Source organism: Pyxicephalus adspersus, chromosome 4 (assembly GCF_032062135.1).
Source record: "Pyxicephalus adspersus chromosome 4, UCB_Pads_2.0, whole genome shotgun sequence".
NCBI classification, from domain to species: domain Eukaryota; kingdom Metazoa; phylum Chordata; class Amphibia; order Anura; family Pyxicephalidae; genus Pyxicephalus; species Pyxicephalus adspersus.
In genome coordinates, this window is record NC_092861.1 from 2,092,566 (window position 1) to 2,112,779 (window position 20,214).

The 20,214-nt window shown below is 42.3% G+C and overlaps 1 protein-coding gene across 1 annotated transcript in view; it reads right to left on the bottom strand.

Moving 5' to 3' along the window:
• PNOC (prepronociceptin) overlaps window positions 1-20,214 on the bottom strand; it is a 51,454-nt gene that overhangs the window by 12,470 nt on the left and 18,770 nt on the right. Inside the window, exon 2 of the mRNA XM_072410338.1 lies at window positions 19,585-19,730. Within this exon, the coding sequence (XP_072266439.1) occupies window positions 19,585-19,707 (123 nt within the window). The 5' untranslated portion in view covers window positions 19,708-19,730. The remainder of the gene's footprint in view (window positions 1-19,584; window positions 19,731-20,214) is intronic.

Below are 20,214 nucleotides of genomic sequence, written 5' to 3' on the forward strand. Positions count from 1 at the left end.
CATATAGGCCCCCCGGGCAGCAATATTACCATCAGCATAGACAGATGCCACTTCCAATGACTGGCTATGGGAACGTTCGTGCATTGCCTGAAACCATTTCCAGAAAAGCATTTTCTTGTCTGATGACTGTCGTGCTGGGCGAAATCTCTGCATGTGCAGCGATAATGTTCAAGCATTGTATATGCTTTTAATCGCTATTAATTATATTCCTGCTGCTTTCACTTATTACGGCATCATAATAAATACTTCGCACTGCTATATAATAATGAATTTTACATAATTACAATGTCTCCCTAGCGCCCCCAGCCTGTTCCCCTTATACATATTGGAGGACAGATGTCGCTTATGTTTCTATGCTATTATAATTACAACCAGCAAAAAAATAGATGGTATTGGAATGGAAGCTGCAAAGTGGCTCCATTTCATTCTGAAGATAATGTGCTGATCTTAGTTTGTTAACAAAGCAGGTTAAGGTGTTCCCAGGTTCTAGCTTCTCCCCCATTCTCAGCCAATTATTCATTTCAGTTCTGAGATTTTGGTACCTCCAGGGACCTCCTGGCCATGGCTATGCAATTCCAACACATTGCACTGAACGTGGTAGAACATGATGATAATGATCTTATACTAATATATAAATTGTACCCACCATCCCATCACTTGGTAGATCCCATGCTTCATGGCTCATCGTTCTTCATAATCTAGAATTATATCCCATTGTTGTATGTAAAAATTGTTTCCGAATAGATACAGAATGGAACATGGACATTGTGGACCATGAATATAAACACGTGATCCTTGGGTCCATTTCCACCATTCCCACCATGATTTAGAATTCTTGGATGGAACGAACTGAACTTCAACAGGGTCTACGATGGAAGGTTCTACTCATTTCTCCACCTCACCAGAGCAATTCTTAGCCCAAGGTTCTTACCCAACCCTTCTATAATGAGAATCGTTAATCGTTCTTTTTCCCAAAAGTATTGCCCACCCCTGTAGGATGCACTGACCTCAACCAGAATTTTTTCATCATGTTTGGAGGGTCAACTTATTTTTGGAAAACTCCATACTAGACCGCACCCTACTATAACCTTCTGCTTGCTTGGGTCAACCTATAGGTCTGTATCTTCTACTTGCCTCCCAAACACCCCAAATATAGGGAGCACCCTAAAACTTTAGTCTAATAAATCCAGCAATCGATATGCACTATTGTCCCAAGGTCAGGTTGGAGACTGACCAGCAGCCCTGGGGCTTTTAGTACTGGGTGACAGAGAAAGAGAGATTAAGGTTTCTTACCATGGAAGGACGGAAATATCACCATCCTCCAGGAATGGTCCAGTGGGGTGAAGGAATGAGTAGAAGTAAGTAAACCTTACACGGACCTTTTTATCATTCATTTACAAAAATGTTCACACACATTTTTTTATGATTTCAATTATATACATCCAAAAGCCTAAATCCAATCAATGCCAGGATTATGGGATATTTGGAATTTTTGGTTGGAACAAATGGTCCTTCAACAGAGTCTATGGTGGAAGGTTCTATTCCTTTCTCTACCCCACCAGACCAATCCTTGGGCCAGGGTTCTTACCCAACTTTTCCATGGTGAGAATCGTTACTCTTCTCTTTTTCCCAAAATTATTGCCCACCACTATAGGATGCAATGAACTCAACCAGAAAATTTTCATCATGTTTGGAGGGTCAACCTATATTTGGCAAAGCCCATACTAGACCGCACCCTACTATGACCTTCTGCTTGCTTGGGTCAACCTATAGGTCTGTACCTTCTACTTGCCTCCCAAACACCCCAAATATAGGGAGCACCCTAAAATTTTAGTCTATTAAATCCAGCAATTGATATGCGCTCTTGTCCCACGGTCAGGTTGGAGACTGACCAGCAGCCCTGGGGCTTTTAGTACTGGTTGACAGAGAAAGAGAGATTAATGTTTCTTACCATGGAAGGACGGAAATATCACCATCCTCCAGGAATGGTCCAGTGGGGTGGAGGAATGAGAAGAAGTAAGTAAACCTTACACGGACCTTTTTCACAGAAATTTTTTATGAATTATATACATCCAAAAGCTTCAATCCAATCCATGCCAGGATTATGGGACATTTGGAATTTTTGGTTGGAACAAATGGTCCTTCAGCAGAGTCTATGGTGGAAGGTTCTACTCATTTCTCCACTCCACCAGACCAATCCTTGGGCCAGGGTTCTTACCCAACCATTCTATGGTGAGAATTGTTACTCTTCTTTCCCAAAAGTATTGCCCACCCCTATAGGATGCAGTGAACTCAACCAGAAATTTTTCATCATGTTTTAAAGGTCAACTTATATTTGGCAAACTCCATACTAGACCAAACCTTACTATGACATTCTGATTGCTTAGGTCAACCCATAGATCTGTACCTTCTACTTGCTTCCCAAACACCCCAAATATGGGGAGCACCCTAAAATTTTAGTCTAATAAATCCAGCAATTGATATGCGCTCTTGTCCCAAGGTCAGGTTGGAGAGTGATCAGCAGCCCTGGGGCTTTTAGTACTGGTTGACAGAGAAAGAGAGATTAAGGTTTCTTACCATGGAAGGACGGGAATATCATCATCCTCCAGGAATGGTCCAGTGGGGTGGAGGAATGAGTAGAAGTAAACCTTACACAAACCTTTTCATCATTCTTTTACAAAATTTTTTATGATTCCAATTATATACATCCAAAAGCCTAAGTCCAATCAATTCCATGCCAGGACTATGGGACATTTGGAATTTGTGGTTGGAACGAATGGTCCTTCAACATAGTCTATGGTGGAAAGTTCTACTCATTTCTCCACCCCACCAGACCAATCCTTGGGCCAGGGTTCTCACCCAACCATTCCATGATGAGAATCGTTACTCCTAAACGTAGGATGCAGTGAACTCAACCAGAAATTTTCCATCATGTTTTAAAGGTCTTTTCATATTTGGCAAACTCCATACTAGACCAGATCTTACTATGATTTTCTGATTGCTTAGGTCAAATTATACCTTCTACTTGCTTCCCAGACACCCCAAATATTAGGAGCCACCTAATATTTTTGCCCCATGGTCAGGTTGGAGAAAGATCACCAACACCTAAAGTTTCTTATCAAAGAAGGATCAGGTATATCCCCAGCTGACACCAATGGACTGATGGAGTGGAGAAATGAGTACATAATAATTAAACCTTCCTATATGAAGCCCTTTACAAAAAATGTTCCCACAAGGCTTCAAGCTTATGAATATTTACTTCCAACAGCCCCAGGCCACCGTCCAATCCAAGCCTAAAGACTGGTGTTTGGTGTCGCCATCTTGGATTTTAGGCTGGCAAGTGACATTTTGTAGTTTTCTTCTTTTTTCTCTAACTAGCAACTAAATAAAGTTATGGAGGGAGGGAAGGGGAGCTTGACTAACACATTTCAGAAGAGAAGACTTCTAGGGAGAAGTAATCTTGTCTCCTTAGGCTAGTACGTAGGGACTACAGAATACCTGGACCTCTCCTCTTCTTCATAAAGGAGGGGTAGTAGTCCATGAAGATAACTTGGAGTAACTAATAACAGCACAGACAAAAGGAATTCTAGTAGGAATTCTAGTTGTTTGCACTTACAGATCCAAAGGGCAAGCTGGCCAAGCTATTCCACCCCTCACCAATAGATGGTACTGTGTCCTCACATAATGTGTGTAACAAACTCTAACAATGTCTCAGACAGCAAACATTTGAGCACAGAGCTATCTAGAGGTGTGACATGCACATAAACCAAAATTCTTTATCTAATGCTATTTTAGGTTAAAAATGTTTTGTTCTTCTTGAGTATAATTGTTTTTTTTTAAGGTAATGATGATGCAAAATATAATTTTCTGTTAATGCCCTTTGGGAAAACTGAATCACCATCCTGGCTGTACTGTTTGGTAGGGATGGGTACATCTCAAGTATAGGGCATGGTGGATTTTGGGAGATTTTTTCCCATATACATGCTAACCATTGTACAATACCTAACAACTATAAAAAGCTGATTGTGTCACAACGAGTTCAACACACTTCAGGCATAAAGTGATATCGTTATCATATTTTACTTTAATTCCTTGTGTGGATTTGATGCAGGTAAAAATGTTCAGATCCCGACACCAAAAATAACCTGCGATGTCAGGAGCCATCAATCTTCCCTTGTACATTAGGATGCTAATTCCTTGGGAAATTAAGAGGAACTTTAGATATTTGACAGTTTGATTTGAGTGCAAAAATAGCCCCGAGACAGCTGGCAGATTTAAAGAGGACCTGTCTGAATAAATCCCTAACATGTCATGCAACAGTATCAAATTTGAGAAAAGATCCAAAAAACTGTTCTTTTGCTCCCCCCGGGGCTCCAACTCGAAAACGTTTCCCCAGTCTCCCCCATGATCAGACTGCAACTTTGGACTCTATTTATAAATAATTCCCCCTGTCAATTCTACTGAAATTCACTGACAGATGGTTATATCTCTCTACTGTTCTCCTTTCAGTTCCTATTAAAACAATGACTCATTCTGCCACCTAGTGGCCAATACTCAATAGTGCACAGCTCTCATAGTGGGAAATGAATAGGAAATAAATATTATGAGCAAATTGACAAGGGAATTATTTATAAATAGAGCCCCTTGTAACTTTTATCATCTCTGAGCCAGCATTCCTGGATGTAGAAATTCACCTCTGCATTTTTTTAATGCAACACCAAAAAAATTATCATGAAAATAATGAGGGAAAAGGGGACGAAGGAGTTACTTAGTTTTTTTTAGTTAACCAAGGTTTCGTTAAATGTTTAAATAGAAATAGGCCATACAAGGGGGTCCCCAGCACACTTCAAATGCTGCATTACCTGACATCATATAAAGATACTTTTGATGGGCACATGACTAAAACAAAGTAGATACAAAAGTAACAATGATACTTTGTATCTATTGATCCGTTGATGTCTTTTTGACAGCGGCAGCTTCTACATGTTTACATGGCAATTCTCTGCTGTCATTTTGACAGCTGTGAATTGCAGAAGAATGGAGAACACTACACACACCCTGTGTACTTCAATGGAGTTGTGTAGCGGACTCCTGTCCACAACTACTACCTAAGCTCAAGAACAAAATTGTATTCCACTCGACCAGTCCTAGATGTAAGGGTTGCGTTTTTTTTTTCAATTAATTTTTGCCTGGTTATCTTGCCAGCAACACCTCCCACACACTGCGTCATGTCTATGAAAATGCACACAGGACATCTGGACCTCTCTATAATCTAGGGGGTTGTCCTGTAGTTCTAACACACTTCTTGATATCATTGTTTGAAAGAACAGAGTACAGTGCAGAACCTGACACATTGGCTTCCCCTGCAGATGCCAGGACTGAATGGACTCCCACAGGCCTGTGCAGAAGTTACATCATCCTGGCATGGTCAATAAAGATTACATTATTGTGCATGTCACACCTCTTGATGGCGCTGTGCTATCATGCAAAGTATATAATAAACTTTCCCCATCTGAAATATTATTTGAGTTTGTTACACACTTTAAATGAGGACACAGTGCCATCTACTGGTGGCCAAACAAAGATCAGAATGTGAAGGGAAAAAGTGGTGATACCCTGCAATGAAAAGCGGACAGGTAAGTATCACCTGTATTATGTTTCCATGAACTGATTTATTAATGTGAGCTGGTTGGCACTGAACTCCGATTCGGAGGATCTGCTTCCAGTACGTGCCTTGGATAACTATGATGATTCCTCTTTGCTTAGCTTTCTCCATTCAGATGTCCACCGTGCGCTTTGTTTATACAAAATCCTAATTTGTGTCCTCGTCATCTTTATTAGCCGCCACTGATGTTAAGACGAGGAGCAGATTTGCCCTTTAAAGGTTACGTCTTATTAAATTATCATTTTGCCTCATCGGCGCGTTTGTTGTCTGCCAGCGGACGGCTACAAAGCCACAATCCTCCTAATTACTTCCTACCGGCGCTATGGAAATACCGCTGATAAAACAAACACATTAACGGCGCTGGATGAATCAGATGTTTACTCTTCGGGGAACGGGGAGGGGGCTGGGCACACATCTTTTATTATTATTATTGAAATGAAAGCACACCTTAGTGGACATGGCCCATCAACTGTTTTATTTGGGAACTGCGGACAGGTATAAAAAAATATTAAATGCAACAAAACGATTGCATTTTCCTTTTAAAATAAAAATGTATTTTAGGTACAGCTTGTATAAGTACCGGATTAACTCTTTATATCAGCTCACTACCATGCCATGCATTGGGGGGAGGGGTGATACTAGTAACCAAAGGGGTGTCACCCTCCTGGCTGTGCTGCCTGGTAGGGGTGCATGAGTTACAAAAGGGCCAATGAGACAGCTCACGTGTGTGCTGTTTATATAGAGTTAAGCTTTGAGCAAATCTGCAATGTGGGGTAATATCGGGGCATTGGTAAGGCTGCAGAAATTCCAATTCATACAAATTTAGAATGGACAGGATGGATTGGACTGCACATGTTGCAATTGCAATGTAAATTGTGTCCCAGTGTAATAGATGGAGCATGTATTTGAGTATGGAAGTAATGGTCTCTCTGCAGAGGTCAGGGGAATGTCAGACCTCTACAGAGAGATCACTGCTTCTAAGCAAAGAGCAAGGATCTTTCTCTGCAACATTCTGGCTGGGGATAGGCTTTACTACTCATGAGTGGACTGATCCATTTATGTGTGTGCAGCAACTGTCGGCTGGATTATTATTATTAATAATATTAATAAACAAGATTTATATAGCGCCAACATATTATGCAGCGCTGTACATAGGATTCTATCTCCATATTGAAGTGAGCGTGCAGACAGTTTGATAAGTCACCTGCAGTGCCCATGCCGAGCGATGTCAAGACTCCATGCAGCCTTCCGAAATATTCATCTGCTGCTATGCAGCAACAAGGACAGTTTTAGCCAAAATGGGGCCCTTGGCATGAAGTGGGGGGCCCCAAATAAAAATCATTCAAGCACCCATGCCATTCTGTCTATTGTAACTTGGAAAATCTGGGGGCCCTGACAATTACCCCATTTACATTTAAACTGGCCCTATGTAGCAAAAGTGCAAAAATAATAATATTGTTTCCCCGTCTTCTGCCATCGTCCTACAAATCCTGTTTTGTGTTGATTCGGATTGTACAAATCAGTTGATAAACGGCTGCATGCCTGGAATAGACATTAACATGATGTATGCGTCCAATCACAGTGAATTATGAGTGTTTTTCAGGCAAATTAGCCCCACAGCTGGGGAGTAATGGGATTATTCATCAGCCCAGACTGCCAGCCAGCTGCGATAATACTGACAGCCAGAGGGGGCGCCCACCTGCGACCTGGCCGCCATTAATGCCTGAACGTTGTATGGTATGAGTTGGTGGAAATGGTTAGCAGAGAAATCGTCTCATTGCTCCTTTACTCATTTAAGTGGCCAAAGAGAAACACAATAGTCCTGATTTATGAAAGACTGGGAAAGATAGACCACCATGGGTGAATCTGGGTCATCCAAAAAACCTGCCCACCTGCCAACAGATGTCAGGACTCTTGTTCATCATATCCATGCATAAAGAAATCTATGTCTGTGTGCACCTAGTCTCTATCTAGAAGTTTCTTTCCCTATTTATGAGTGAATTGTGTCCCCCTCCAGGAATGTTTATCTATGAGTGCACCTTTTTGGGAGTGTGTTTCCCATCGATGAATGGCACCATGTCCTTACCTGGGAATGGCTTTCCCTATCTATGAGTGCATCATGTCCCTCATAGGCGTGTCCATGCCTATTCATGAATGGCACCATGTTCATGAATGGCACCATGCCCCCCCTGGGAATGGCCTTCCCTGTCTATTAGTGCACTGTGTCTCTCATAGTAGTGTCTATCCCTATTCATGAATGGCGCCATGTCCCTCCCTGGGAATGTCTTTCCCTATCTATGAGTGCTACGTGTCCCCTTCTTGGAGTATTTGTCCATCTATTTCTGCACCACGTACCCATTTGGGAGTGTCTTTTCCTAAATATGAGTGCACCATGTCCCTCATAGGAGTGTCTATCCCTATTCATGAATGGCACCATGTCACTTTCTGAGAATGTCTTTCCCTATCTATGATTGCATCATGTCCCTCATAGGAGTGTCTATCGCTACTAATAAATGGCACCAAGTCCCTAGCTGGGAATGTCTTTCCCTATCTTTGAGTGCACCATGTCCCTCATAGGAGTGTCTATCCCTACTAATGAATGGCACCAAGTCCCCCCCTTGGGAATGTCTTTCCCTATCTATAAGTGCACCAAGTCCCTCATAGGAGTGTCTATCCCTTTCGATGAATGGCCCCATGTCCCTCCCTGAGAATGGCTTTCCTTATCAATGAGTGCATTGTACCCTTCTTGGTGTATTTGTCCATCCATAGCTGCACCATGAACCCCTTTGAGAGTATCTTTCCCTATCCATGAGTACATTGTGTCCCTCATAGGAGTGTCTATCCCTACTAATGAATGGCACCATGTCCCTATCTGGGAATGGCTTTCCCTATCTTTGAGTATACCGTGTTCCTCATCGCAGTGTCTATCCCTACTGGTAAATGGCACCATGTCCCTCCTGGGAACGGATCGTGGTGCTGTCCAGTGCCACCCAATTGTCAAACAATTGACTTCCCATGTCAAGAAGGTCATGTGCTCCCCTTATTATGGGCATATCAGCCCCCTAATGTAATGAATAGGAGCCACCTGTATCATTCTGTATATAAAATACATTGTCCACGTGAATAAAAAAGAGGTTGGGCACAGACTTACAATATCTTGGGGTATCAGCTGCCCAGGGGTTATTCTGCATTAAACAATGGGGAAGTGTTAATTCTCATGACTACAACATCTTCTGCATTTTATAATTTCTCCCTTTTTGGTCTGTGAAATAAATCATTGAAAGCATTTTTGACAAGTGCCAGAAAACCTGTTTATCCCGAAAGTCTAGCGAACCGAAACCTTCCGGTGCTACAACATTTCCAATGCTTCCCGTTCTCTATGTGGATGACGTAACCCCATTAGAAGAGGAGATGGGAGGGGGCGCTTAGGGTGACAACCTTCATAGATACAGCATGGTGAACGTTGTCACCGAGTGAATGTCAGTGTCTCCCAGAATAAAATGACTGCAGCCACCTCATCTATGGACGGCTAAGCAGCAATAGATTAGTTTTCTTCTTAGGCTTAGATAAACCTTAAAACTGTATAATTTTATTTTTAACCAGACCGGAATTTTTTACGGAGTGATAACATCATGGAAAGTGTCACCTGATAAATGGCATTGTATTTACCGGCGGCTTATTTACCGTTTTATCGCTGTGTGCAGCCGCCGATGCTAATTTCCTTATTTAACATTGATTTGCTTGCAAGCAGAATTCGCAGGCTCAGTCAAGTCGCCGTTTCCGCCCTTCGAGAGGGATAAACCTCATTTTCTTTAAGTCGGATGCTATCTGTCCGATCTCATCGCGGGGACGTCATGTATCAGCTGTGTAAGGCTTATCGGTGGCTGCAGCGTGCACTGAAATTCTGTAAGCATTGCCCCCGCCCCGGGGGACAGGCAGGAAACGGCCTCAATAAACTGATAACACCTAATGCCACATATATTGTATTTCCTCGCCCGAGAGGTTGCATGCTTAGGACAACGTGCGTGTTTGGTCTCCAGTCACTGGGTAACAAGGCCGGAATATGGGAAATTATTATGAATATATCATAAATACATCATTTATTGCAAATGCAAAGAGGCATTGGGGCAGATTTACTAAAGGGGTTTAGGCTGTTAACTCATCCAGGTGAATTATGATCTTGCAAAGGATTCAACACCTAACTAGACCCAAATGTTTTTGGTAGAGGAGACATGCAAAGTTTTTACTTTTCCCTGGGTTCTGCTGGCTTTTTGCTTACATTGCACCATGAAGTTTGGAGCCCAGAAAGAGTTACATCATCAATGGCCATCCGGTGCTCAATGAGGAGTTGGAAAAATCAATGGTGGAGATGGTGGCTTTGGGGGTTGCAGCGATGACCAGTTCCAGGACCTGAAGAACACTTATGGAATGCCGTTACATAGAAGTTAGGTGTAAGTGTTCCTGTAAAATTACAACTCTGACCCCTACTTCTCCAAATTTCTTTTTAAACTAATACTAAATCATAAAAAAATGAATGTCCGCCACAGCTGGGTGAATATTGAAGGATTGGGAATCTGGTCCAGGTGCTCAGGTCACCTGTAATGGCTCAAAGTTCTATAAGCAGCCCATGAAATCCCAACTGTTCAAAGTTGCACTTCCATACTTGCCTGACCCGAATATTCTTCCGGCTCTAATCATCTTGTGCTGTGGCCGTCTCTCTTATCCATTGTATCACGTCTTTGTTTTCTTAGATTGTAAGCTCTGGCACATGTTCATAGTTTGGTGCTCACCATGAGCTGCACATGGGTGCGTACCAGGAGTTTAGATTGGGTCACACCAGATGCACAATCACAGTGCTAACAAGAACCAGCTAATAGTAAATTTTAGTGTCTGATCCTCCACATAATAAGGGCAAATCATGTCCTGGTGTACGTCAATTCTTTGTATTAAACGTTCATGCATGATTTCTTGGCAGGCTTCAAACAATGATATGTAGGATTCATGGTGAGCATTAAAATACAAAATGTGTGAGTTCTTGTTGAGTACCTGTTAGGAGATGCTTACCTGGCCGGTGATCCCATGCAGTGATGTTGGTTGCACCAACAAGGAATTACCAGCATCCCCTGCTTCCCTTTAGCCGTACCTTTTCAGCATCCCCAGCAGAGGCTTTGCACAGCTGAAGGGAATTTTAGAAGCAGAATAATCCCTGGCTTCATACGGCCTTGCCCTTAGGTGTTGGGATATTATAATATCTCTGCTCACAGTCCCCCGTTGCCCGTAGTTTATTCTGTCCAGCGATGTTACTTGCAGCAACAAGGAATTACCAGCATCCCCTGCTTCCCTTTAGCCTTGCACCTTGAGATGAACCTTCTCAGCATCCCCAGCACATATTCTGAGGCTGTGCATGGCTGGAGGGGACTTTGGGGCAAATTAGTCCCTGGCTTCATCCTGTCCTGCCATTGGCTGCTGGGACTTTCTGCTCACAGTTGCCTGTTGTTGCTTTAAACTTGCTGGTGTGTTATTCATTAGATTTATTGTTGCAGGCTCGGCCCATTTCTAACCCTCTGTTTGTATGCAGCCTGGACCGACCTTTGCCTGTGACCCTGACTCGGCTTTACCCCTGGATACCTCGTTTGATGGACGGATTATCTGTGTATGACCTCTGGCTCTGTATTCTGGACATGTCTGGTATTGCTTTATCTGTGGGCTTCTGGTCCTCCATCAGCCCTTCCCAAGGTGCCATCCCTGGCACACCGAAGTCCTGGGGGCAACCGTGATCTGTGACGGCACAACTAGTTTCTTGCGGCTTGCTGTAGGTGAAGAGTGCGGGGTTACATTGGGGTACTGAATTCTGATGAGTACTGGTGCTGGAACAGGGCTTTACAGTACCAAATCACAATCATATCCCGAAATCCATCATCCTATTTTGGAAACTGATACGTAGGACCAAATCATGACACAAAGCCTTTAAAATGAATATCTGAATAAAATAAACCTGTGCTTGCTTTGTCATTATCTACAGGAACAATATATCCGAGTGTCTCGTGTATCTTACTGGTTCTAGTATCAGCAGGTCATAACTCCTGAGTCCCGGAGCCAACAATATATGAACAACGTACAATAAAATAAACTCCACCGGAAAACATTGTCATTACACTTCCGCACAGATCCGTCTTTAAACAAAGCTGACATTTGCAGAGCTCATCCAAGCATCATTGACAGCTTACAATAACAAGCCTTCATTATAAATCCAGCAGAATCCAGACAGAAAAATGTAGAGTATCCGATCATGTCAATCCAATGATCTCATGTGCCAAGTACAGGAAATGCACCAAATACCAAAAATGCCAACGCTATTGGATTTCATAGATTGATCTCCAAATGGAGAGATTTGCATTTAGAGACGGCTCCCTTTTATGCACCAACAAAAGTTCCCAATGCCACACCGACACAAATAATTTTCATACCTTCGAAATAGCGACCAACACTTTCCATCAGACATCGATCTGGTCAAAGTGCCAATATATGGACAAAGACAAGCAAGGGTACATATACCACGGAGATGCCCAAATGCTTTAAATTGTCTCCAATTGGGGGAACACTGTCTACTTGGAGAACGCTCCCATTTGTCTCCAGTCAATCCTACACTTGCTAAAGCAGGCACTATAGGCTTCTACGCCCAGTGACCGATCATTTGTCCGGCACATTATTCTATATATAAGACCTGACTGTTTGCTGTTGCAGTTCATTGAAGGCCATTCCAATGGATAGGTGCAGAACTGAACCAGCATGCGGCTGCACCGTCCCTTTAGGCCACACGTTTGCTGAAGGTCTGCACTGCTAATCTGGTTATTTGTGGTCCCGTTTGCTCCAGATGCACAATAGAGGTTTGCTGGGTGTCCAGGAGCAGCCAACAATGCCGTTTTGCCCTGTAGGTTGGAAAGTGCCCCAGGATTTCATGATCTTGCCCCTCCTCAGCTTGTGCTTGGAAATTATGAGAGGAGCAACTCAGCATAGGTGGGTATTTATTAAACATTTCCCGTTAAAAAGATTTTAGCTGTCAATAGTATCTATTAAAACACAATTTCTCCATTCTATCCCATTCAGAAGCTTTTCAAAAATAATGAAAAGCAATATAAAGTGAGTTCTATGGTTGACAACCACATGACCTATAGCTTCAGCTAGGACATTGCTCACCTATAGGGCTTGTGTAGATGTGCTAATGACGCATGCATTCAATTTGCAACTGAGATCAATTTGAGAGGTATCTAGGTTTGACCTTCCGGGTGGTTTGAACTCCTTGGGGTTTTCTTTTGCATTGCCATTGACTTGAATGGGGAGAGGAGCAGTTGTGATACAAACAGCTGCATACATGGAGGCCCTGGACCTCTTCAGCCAAAAGAGCTCACCATGAGCATTAACTTTTATCTATTATCTTTTAGATGCTCAGCCCCTGGGCTCCTTGGGGCATCTTCCCTGAACTTTGGTTGAACATTGCATTTTCAGAATGTCAACAAAAGTCATGGGATTTACCTTTTTGGGCATAAAGTTCATCACTGCTACTGTTCATCATTTTCCTCAATTCTGGAGCCTTTAGCTATCAATTCTCTGAGCCGTATATTAACCAAGGCTACTTCCTCACATCCAGCTCTACTTCTCTACCATGAAAGGTGGCTACTCTGCTTTGCAGGGCCCTATGGAGCTGCACCGTAGCCACCATTGCACGATAAAGAACTACAGCTGGATGGGAATTTAGTGCAGACCTGGAACCCTGGGGAGCTGCTGCAACAAAGTAGGATGGGTTGCAATTGAATTTAAAAGAAAAGCAAGGCGCAGAGATGGTAAGTGATGGGGACAGTAAACAATTACAAAGTCAGTCTATGAAATATTAGGACTCATATAACTGACTTTTATTTCTATGACAATTCTAATGTTTGCATGTTCAATATTCTCTCCCTTCTCTATGAAGCACCGATATCGTCTTGTTTCCCATCGGTGGAAGGTGAGGAGCAGATCTGTTTCTGATGTCTTTTTCTTTTCTGCATCCATTCACACAATGCGTGCTCCTTTATTCACTGATTTCAAGGTGCCAAATCCGGTGAATATGGAGGATGTTCCAGCGTAGTAATGTGTTTGTCGGTCACAGAAAGTGCTGTGTGAGAAGGAGCTGATGAAGAATGAAACCATTTCCCACATTTCTGCCGTCTTTTCCTGACTCCTTCAGCTTTGTCTTCCTTATAATAATGTTGGGTCACTGTTGTGTCTTCTGGAACCCATTCTGCCAAAATGACGCCTTCATGTCACAAAACACGATGACATGGCTGCGAATTTGGACTTTTTTGATTCTTGGTGATGAAGGTGTTTCCAGTGACTGTGGTTTGGTTTCAGGATCATACTGGAAGATCCGGGTTTCGGCACCAAGTCATGACTTTTTGGAAAAGGTTCGGCTCCACCTCAAGTTTCTGAAGAATGTCAGCGCAATTTTTCTCTTTTTGTTCTGGTGATAAATTTTACTAAAAATCTCATATTGAAACTTTTATACTTCTCAGCACACGAGGGGAACACAACGGAATTAAACGGTGACAGCAGAGAGTGCCGGCGTTTGTCCTCCATGTTTGGAGAAGTTTAATCATTCATGGCAAGAGATCAGAATCATCTCACTGCTTTGTCCTTATTCCATGTACAGCCCTCCTATATATATTTATAATTGCACACCAAGGTCTGGGGACATCCGGATAAGAACCACTACATACAGATCGTATAGATAAATGTAAATCTTTCTTTTTTGTTACCCATCATTTCCCTCTATCATCACAATGTCACCCTTCCTCTCTCTCGCTGTTTACGACGAGTTAATTAAAACAAATGGAGTAAGCACGAGTCTATTTCAACAAGTGAACCCTTTCCTGTTTCCATTTAATTTCCTGTTACATATTACGACTGTAAATGTGGATTTGTACAAAAAGGAAAGAAGCTGTTCCAGCTGCGAGCGCTTCCATCGTGTTTGTTTAACACAACAGATAAGGAAGGATTGAACTGATGAGGATTCATCGCTCGGCCTCCATTGTCTTATTGTAGGGATGGGGTGAGTCGGTCACGCTCAGCATTAATGTCGATTGATCGCAGTGCACAGGAAAATAATAAGTGAATAATCTGCTTGTAGTACATTTTATTGGACTCTGCATAATGTTGTAGACACACAGAGACTCTGACTGGAGACGGCGTGCAGGAAAAGAGCAATGTACTAGCAGCAGAAAATTAGATGATACATAAACCAGGCATCATAGATAACGTCCTGAAAATACATTCCAGGTGCATCAAAGCAAAAGGTGTGCAAAGTCTGAGAGTTTGTGTTCTTCTATATAGAACGGAATCCTCTGTGTGGACAGTGAACTGAAAACAGCCACAGATTGGGTAGAATGGCCTGTCCCAGCCAGCATGCTGCAATGGAAGCAGAGGTCTCTCTGTAGAGGTCTGACCCTTTATGTAGCCACAGATTGAGTAAAATGGTACAGTGTATGCCTCCTGTTCTCTGTATAGAACCCCATACAAAAGATCCTGGCTAGGTCACCAGAATAATTTTGGGTCTTATAGGGGGACAGAAAGTGTGTGGCAACAACAAAACATGAGGGTGGTATGGAAAAGAAAAGTAGACAGAGATGTTCTCCAGTCCTAACACACTTCCTGTCCACCTAATATAATGATAAAAAGTATGTGGACCCCTCACTAAATTATTATGTTCAGGTATCTCCAGTGAAGGGTCCTGGTAATCCTCTATCATACAAAGACATTTTAGATAATTGTGCTTCCCCAGCCTTGTGGTCACAGTTGGGTGAAGACCGTTCCCCTATGACTGTGCCTTGGGGTACAAATCCAGCTCCATAAAGACATGGGGTCACCAGTTTGGTGTGGAGGAACTCGAGTGTCCTGCACAGAGCCCCGACCTCAACCCTACTGAAAACCTTTGGGATGAATTGGAATGGTGAGCCAGGTCTTCTCAGCCAGTAAGGGCAATTTCCCACAGATACCCTCCAAAATATTATGGAAAGCCTTTCAAGAAGAATGGAACCTGTTGTAGCCCCCAACGAAGGAGCCAATCTCCTAATAATGAACCTGATTTTGGAATGGGCTGGCCCAACAAGCTTGAGTAGATGTGATGGCCAGATGTCTACAAACATTTGGTCATTCGGTATATGAACTCCTTTTGGATGAATTGGAATGGTGAGCCAGGTCTTCTTATCAAACATCAGCACCTGACCTCACCAATGCAAACAAAGACCTACAAACACTCTCCAAAGTTTGTTGAGAACATTTCTAAGACTAGTTCAAGTTAGTATAGAACTCCATATAATTGGCCATTGGGGGTCAATTTTGTATTATTGGGATGACAAGGGTTAGAATGGGATGTCCAAGAAGCTCATATAGAGGTGATGTCCAAGGGTAGGTTAGCAGGCTGAACATCATTGGGGTGAAAAGGAATGGTGAGCCAGATCTCCTCAGCCAGTAAGGGCAATTACCCAGAGATACTCTCCAAAATATTATGGAAAGTCTTTCAAGAAGAGTGGAACCTGTTGTAGCCCCCAAAAGAAAGAGCTAATCTCCTAATAATGAACCTGATTTTGGAATGGGATGCCCCACAAGCTTGAGTAGATGTGATGGCCAGATGTCTACTTGGTCATTCAGTTAATCAACTCTTTTTGGATGAATTGGAATGGTGAGCCAGGTCTTCTCATCAAACATCAGCACCAGACCTCACCAATGCAAACAAAGACCTACAAACACCCTCCAAAGTTTGTTGAGAACATTTCTAAGACTAGTTGAAGTTAGTATAGAACAACTCCATATTAATGGCCATTGGGGGTCAATTTTGTATTATTGGGATGATATGGGTTAGAATGGGATGTCCAAGAAGCTCATACAGAGGTGATGTCCAAGGGCAGGTTAGCAGGCTGAACATCATTGGGGTGAATTGGAATGGTGAGTGAGATCTTCTCATCCAACATCAGGACCTAAGCTCAAAAAAGGGGATAAAGTTCTGCTCCAAAATTTGTTGAGAAGTTTTCCAAGACTGGTGAATGTTACTTTATGGCATAATATTAGCCACTGGGGGGTCAATTCCGTATTATTTGGATGGAATGGGTTGGAATGGGAAGTCCAACAATGGGATGATGTCTAAGGACAGGTCAGCCGGTTCTCTATTGGTGTAATGATGACAGATCCTATGCTCTGTATTGAGTTTCTTTGGATTTAGGGGATCCTATTCAGATCATTTTCATTGCAGGCAAAACAATGTAAATCACAAGTCAATCATGTGTTTTGCATTGAAATCCATTCATTGTGTACAATAACGCCTGTCTACAAAGCACTAAACATTGGTTGTATTTAAACTGCCATCGGAAATTAAAGGTCTCAGTCTGCCTGCTTATGCTGGGTAATCAGCTTATGATTTAAATCTGCCGTTAATTAGCTCATCATTAAATTAAATTTCAGATCTCTCTTCCTTCTGCGGGCTTCTATTGCTGAAACACATAACAGCAATGATGTCCCTTGTCACTTCTTGTTATCCTTCTACGTGATGTTCATTCCCTTGTACATAATCACCTTTGCCTATACCGAGGTGGAATAAATTAATTGGGAAAGTGATTCTTCGTGTCAGGAGGTGTAAATGTATCGCTATTGACTCAGCATTTGAGATTCTTTACTTAAACCGGCGAAGGTTTGAGTTGGCCAGGTGGTTTTCAGATGGAATTTGTGGCATTCTCATGTATGGAACCATCAAAGGAAAAACCATTGGACAGGTTAGAAAATGTTTACCATCGGGCAATTATCCCTGGAGATCAGCTGCAGCTGGTGGTGCTTCTTGGCTTCCATAGGCACATATATGGGCAACTAGAAGTCCAATGCCAACATGAACAACCAGGATGGCAATGCCAACTGACCAGATAGACTGAAGACCAATGGTAATTGTGTTTATTTTGTGCCCGATCTCCCTATATAAGTTAATATGAATGCAAATGCCAATAGGGCGGGTTGATGCAGCTTAGAAGGAGGTCAAATAGGGGTCAGAGAAAGGTCAACTAATGGTCAAAGTATATAAATGACTGAGATTGTCAAACTGATGCAAAAAGAAAAGAATGAACCTGAAGCATGCTGCCCATCTATACAACCCCGTAGATTAACCTGTTGTGGTCCCTGACCATGTTACAAAAGTCCACAAAGTACAAAGTTTCCAAGTTCTTCTATCTCATTCATGCTCCCCTCCCCAGATTCCCTATTCCCTTACTATTCCCACATGACAGCCAGGACTTGGCGTGTAAATAAAGAAGCCATAGAAGCCTCTGCTGTCAAAAACATTGTACACAGTGTTTATAAACAAAGAGATACAAGGTAACATTGCAACATTTGTATTTACTTTGTTTCATTTATCTGCAGATCAAGTAGAGCTTCTACCTACCTATGATGTCAGTTTACCTTTATCTACTAATAGAAGATGATAAGAAGATCTAACGGAAACCAAGTACAGTTTTCAACAATCATGGCCATAAATGGGTTTCAGATTTGGAGCATAGCTTGTGTATATCAAACAGTTTTGTGTTGAAGGTGAAGATAGTGGGCCTGATTTATTAAAGCTCTTCAAGAGAAGATAGAATATCGTGGGAGAACCTGAGTAATCCAGCAAAACCTGAAATGGTATCTGGTCCTGGATTCAAAACATTTGTCAACTAATATGATTTTTAAGGTTTGCTGGATCACCCAGGTTCTTCCATGATCTATCTTCGCCATGAGTCTATCTTCTCCAGTCTTGGAGAGCTTTAATAAACCAGGACCAATGTTTGCCTGGTTTTAGATGCATTCTTTTTGCACAGGGAAGTATTCCAACCCTTGAAAATCTTTCCTGGGAGCATGCTCCAATCTTTCCTAAAGGTAAGCATAGGATTAGCTAAAGCAGTTTTTAAATAGTTTTGACTAGCATGGGGAAGGATTAGAACTTCTCTTTGGTAAAACTGCTATCCAAGACTCCAAGATTTACCCCTACTTCCTATCCTACTGACAATGGTTTTACTGGAAGTGAGGGGAGATCATCCTGGACATGGAAAGAAAAATGTGACAAGGGTTTAATCTAACCCAGAGTTTCTCCACCTTTTTAACATTGGGGGGACCCTTGAAATAAATGTCAGGTCTTCAGGGACCCCTGGCTATAATTCCTATATCCACAGATCACAGTACATTAGTGTGGTGGTCAGTGGGAAGAATTCCTCTGACATTGATGGCCAGTGGGAAGAATGTCACCCTTACAGATAGCCAAAAACATCATTGGTGTCACTTATACTGACCTGAGAGGTGCAAACTGCTCATTGCTCCAGGAACCCCTAGAGTCCCCTGGAGGAACCCTAGATTTCCACAGAACTCGAAGCTCTTCCCTTACTCTACTAAATCATTTTTATTTCTGTCACTTTACAAAGTAAAGATCCCGGCTTTCCATACCCGGAGCAGAAGATAAGATTTGCCTTCACTAGGACAGGCCAGTATCTCTTCACCAATCGGCCATATTGGCCCATCTTTGGCGGGTTTTACCATGAGGCTGTAGAGGTTCCTTGACTTGCACATTCCCCCTGGTTGCCCTTTTGTCCCCTCATGTAAAACCCAATCTAAGATCCCTTAAAGGCTACAAATTTACAAAGCAATAGGAATCAACACCCTTCAATATCCCCAAACAATGGCCAAAGGTTCCGAACTGTCCATTGCTTCACATACAATTCCACAAGGATACATCATCATCGCATTATTATTTCTATATCTTTAAATCATGTCATGGACATTAAGGACCATTTGGAGGGGTTGCATTGAACACCTAAAGCTTGTGCTGTACGTTACACCTCACATTTCTAACATTGCTATAGAAGACGGGAAGGACTTACCAGAGTGTTGAAGTTGTCCTGTTGATACAAGTGCTTGTTGCAGGTCACACAGTCATTCTGACAGTCACAAAGCACGTGTGAAAGTAAGCAAAATAAAACTATACTCCATAGAAGAGCCTTCATTGTGCTGGGACCACAAGGGGCAGCTGGAGGAGAAAAGATATTAAAGTGTTAGAGATGTACAATGTGCTATACATTATATTCTTCTGACTGCTATATTCTGCTGTGGTTATATACATCATAGGTCATGCTGTATGTTACATACTCCTGAATGAATATTGCTGACCCCTGCACTCTGTAGGTTTATCTATACATTACATATGTCTAAACAAAACACTGTGCTGCTCTCTGCATACCCCTGACCCCTGTACTCTGTATGCATTTGTGAACATAACAAACCCCTTATACTATGTTGAACATTACATACTTCTGGCCTCTTATACTCTATATACTATGTTGATCATTCCATACCTCTGACCCCTGCACTCTATATACTATGTTTAACATTCCATACCTCTGACCCCTGCACTCTATATACTATGTTGAACATTACATACCTCTGACCCCTGCACTCCATATACTATGTTGAACATTCCATACCTCTGACCCCTGCACTCTATATACTATGTT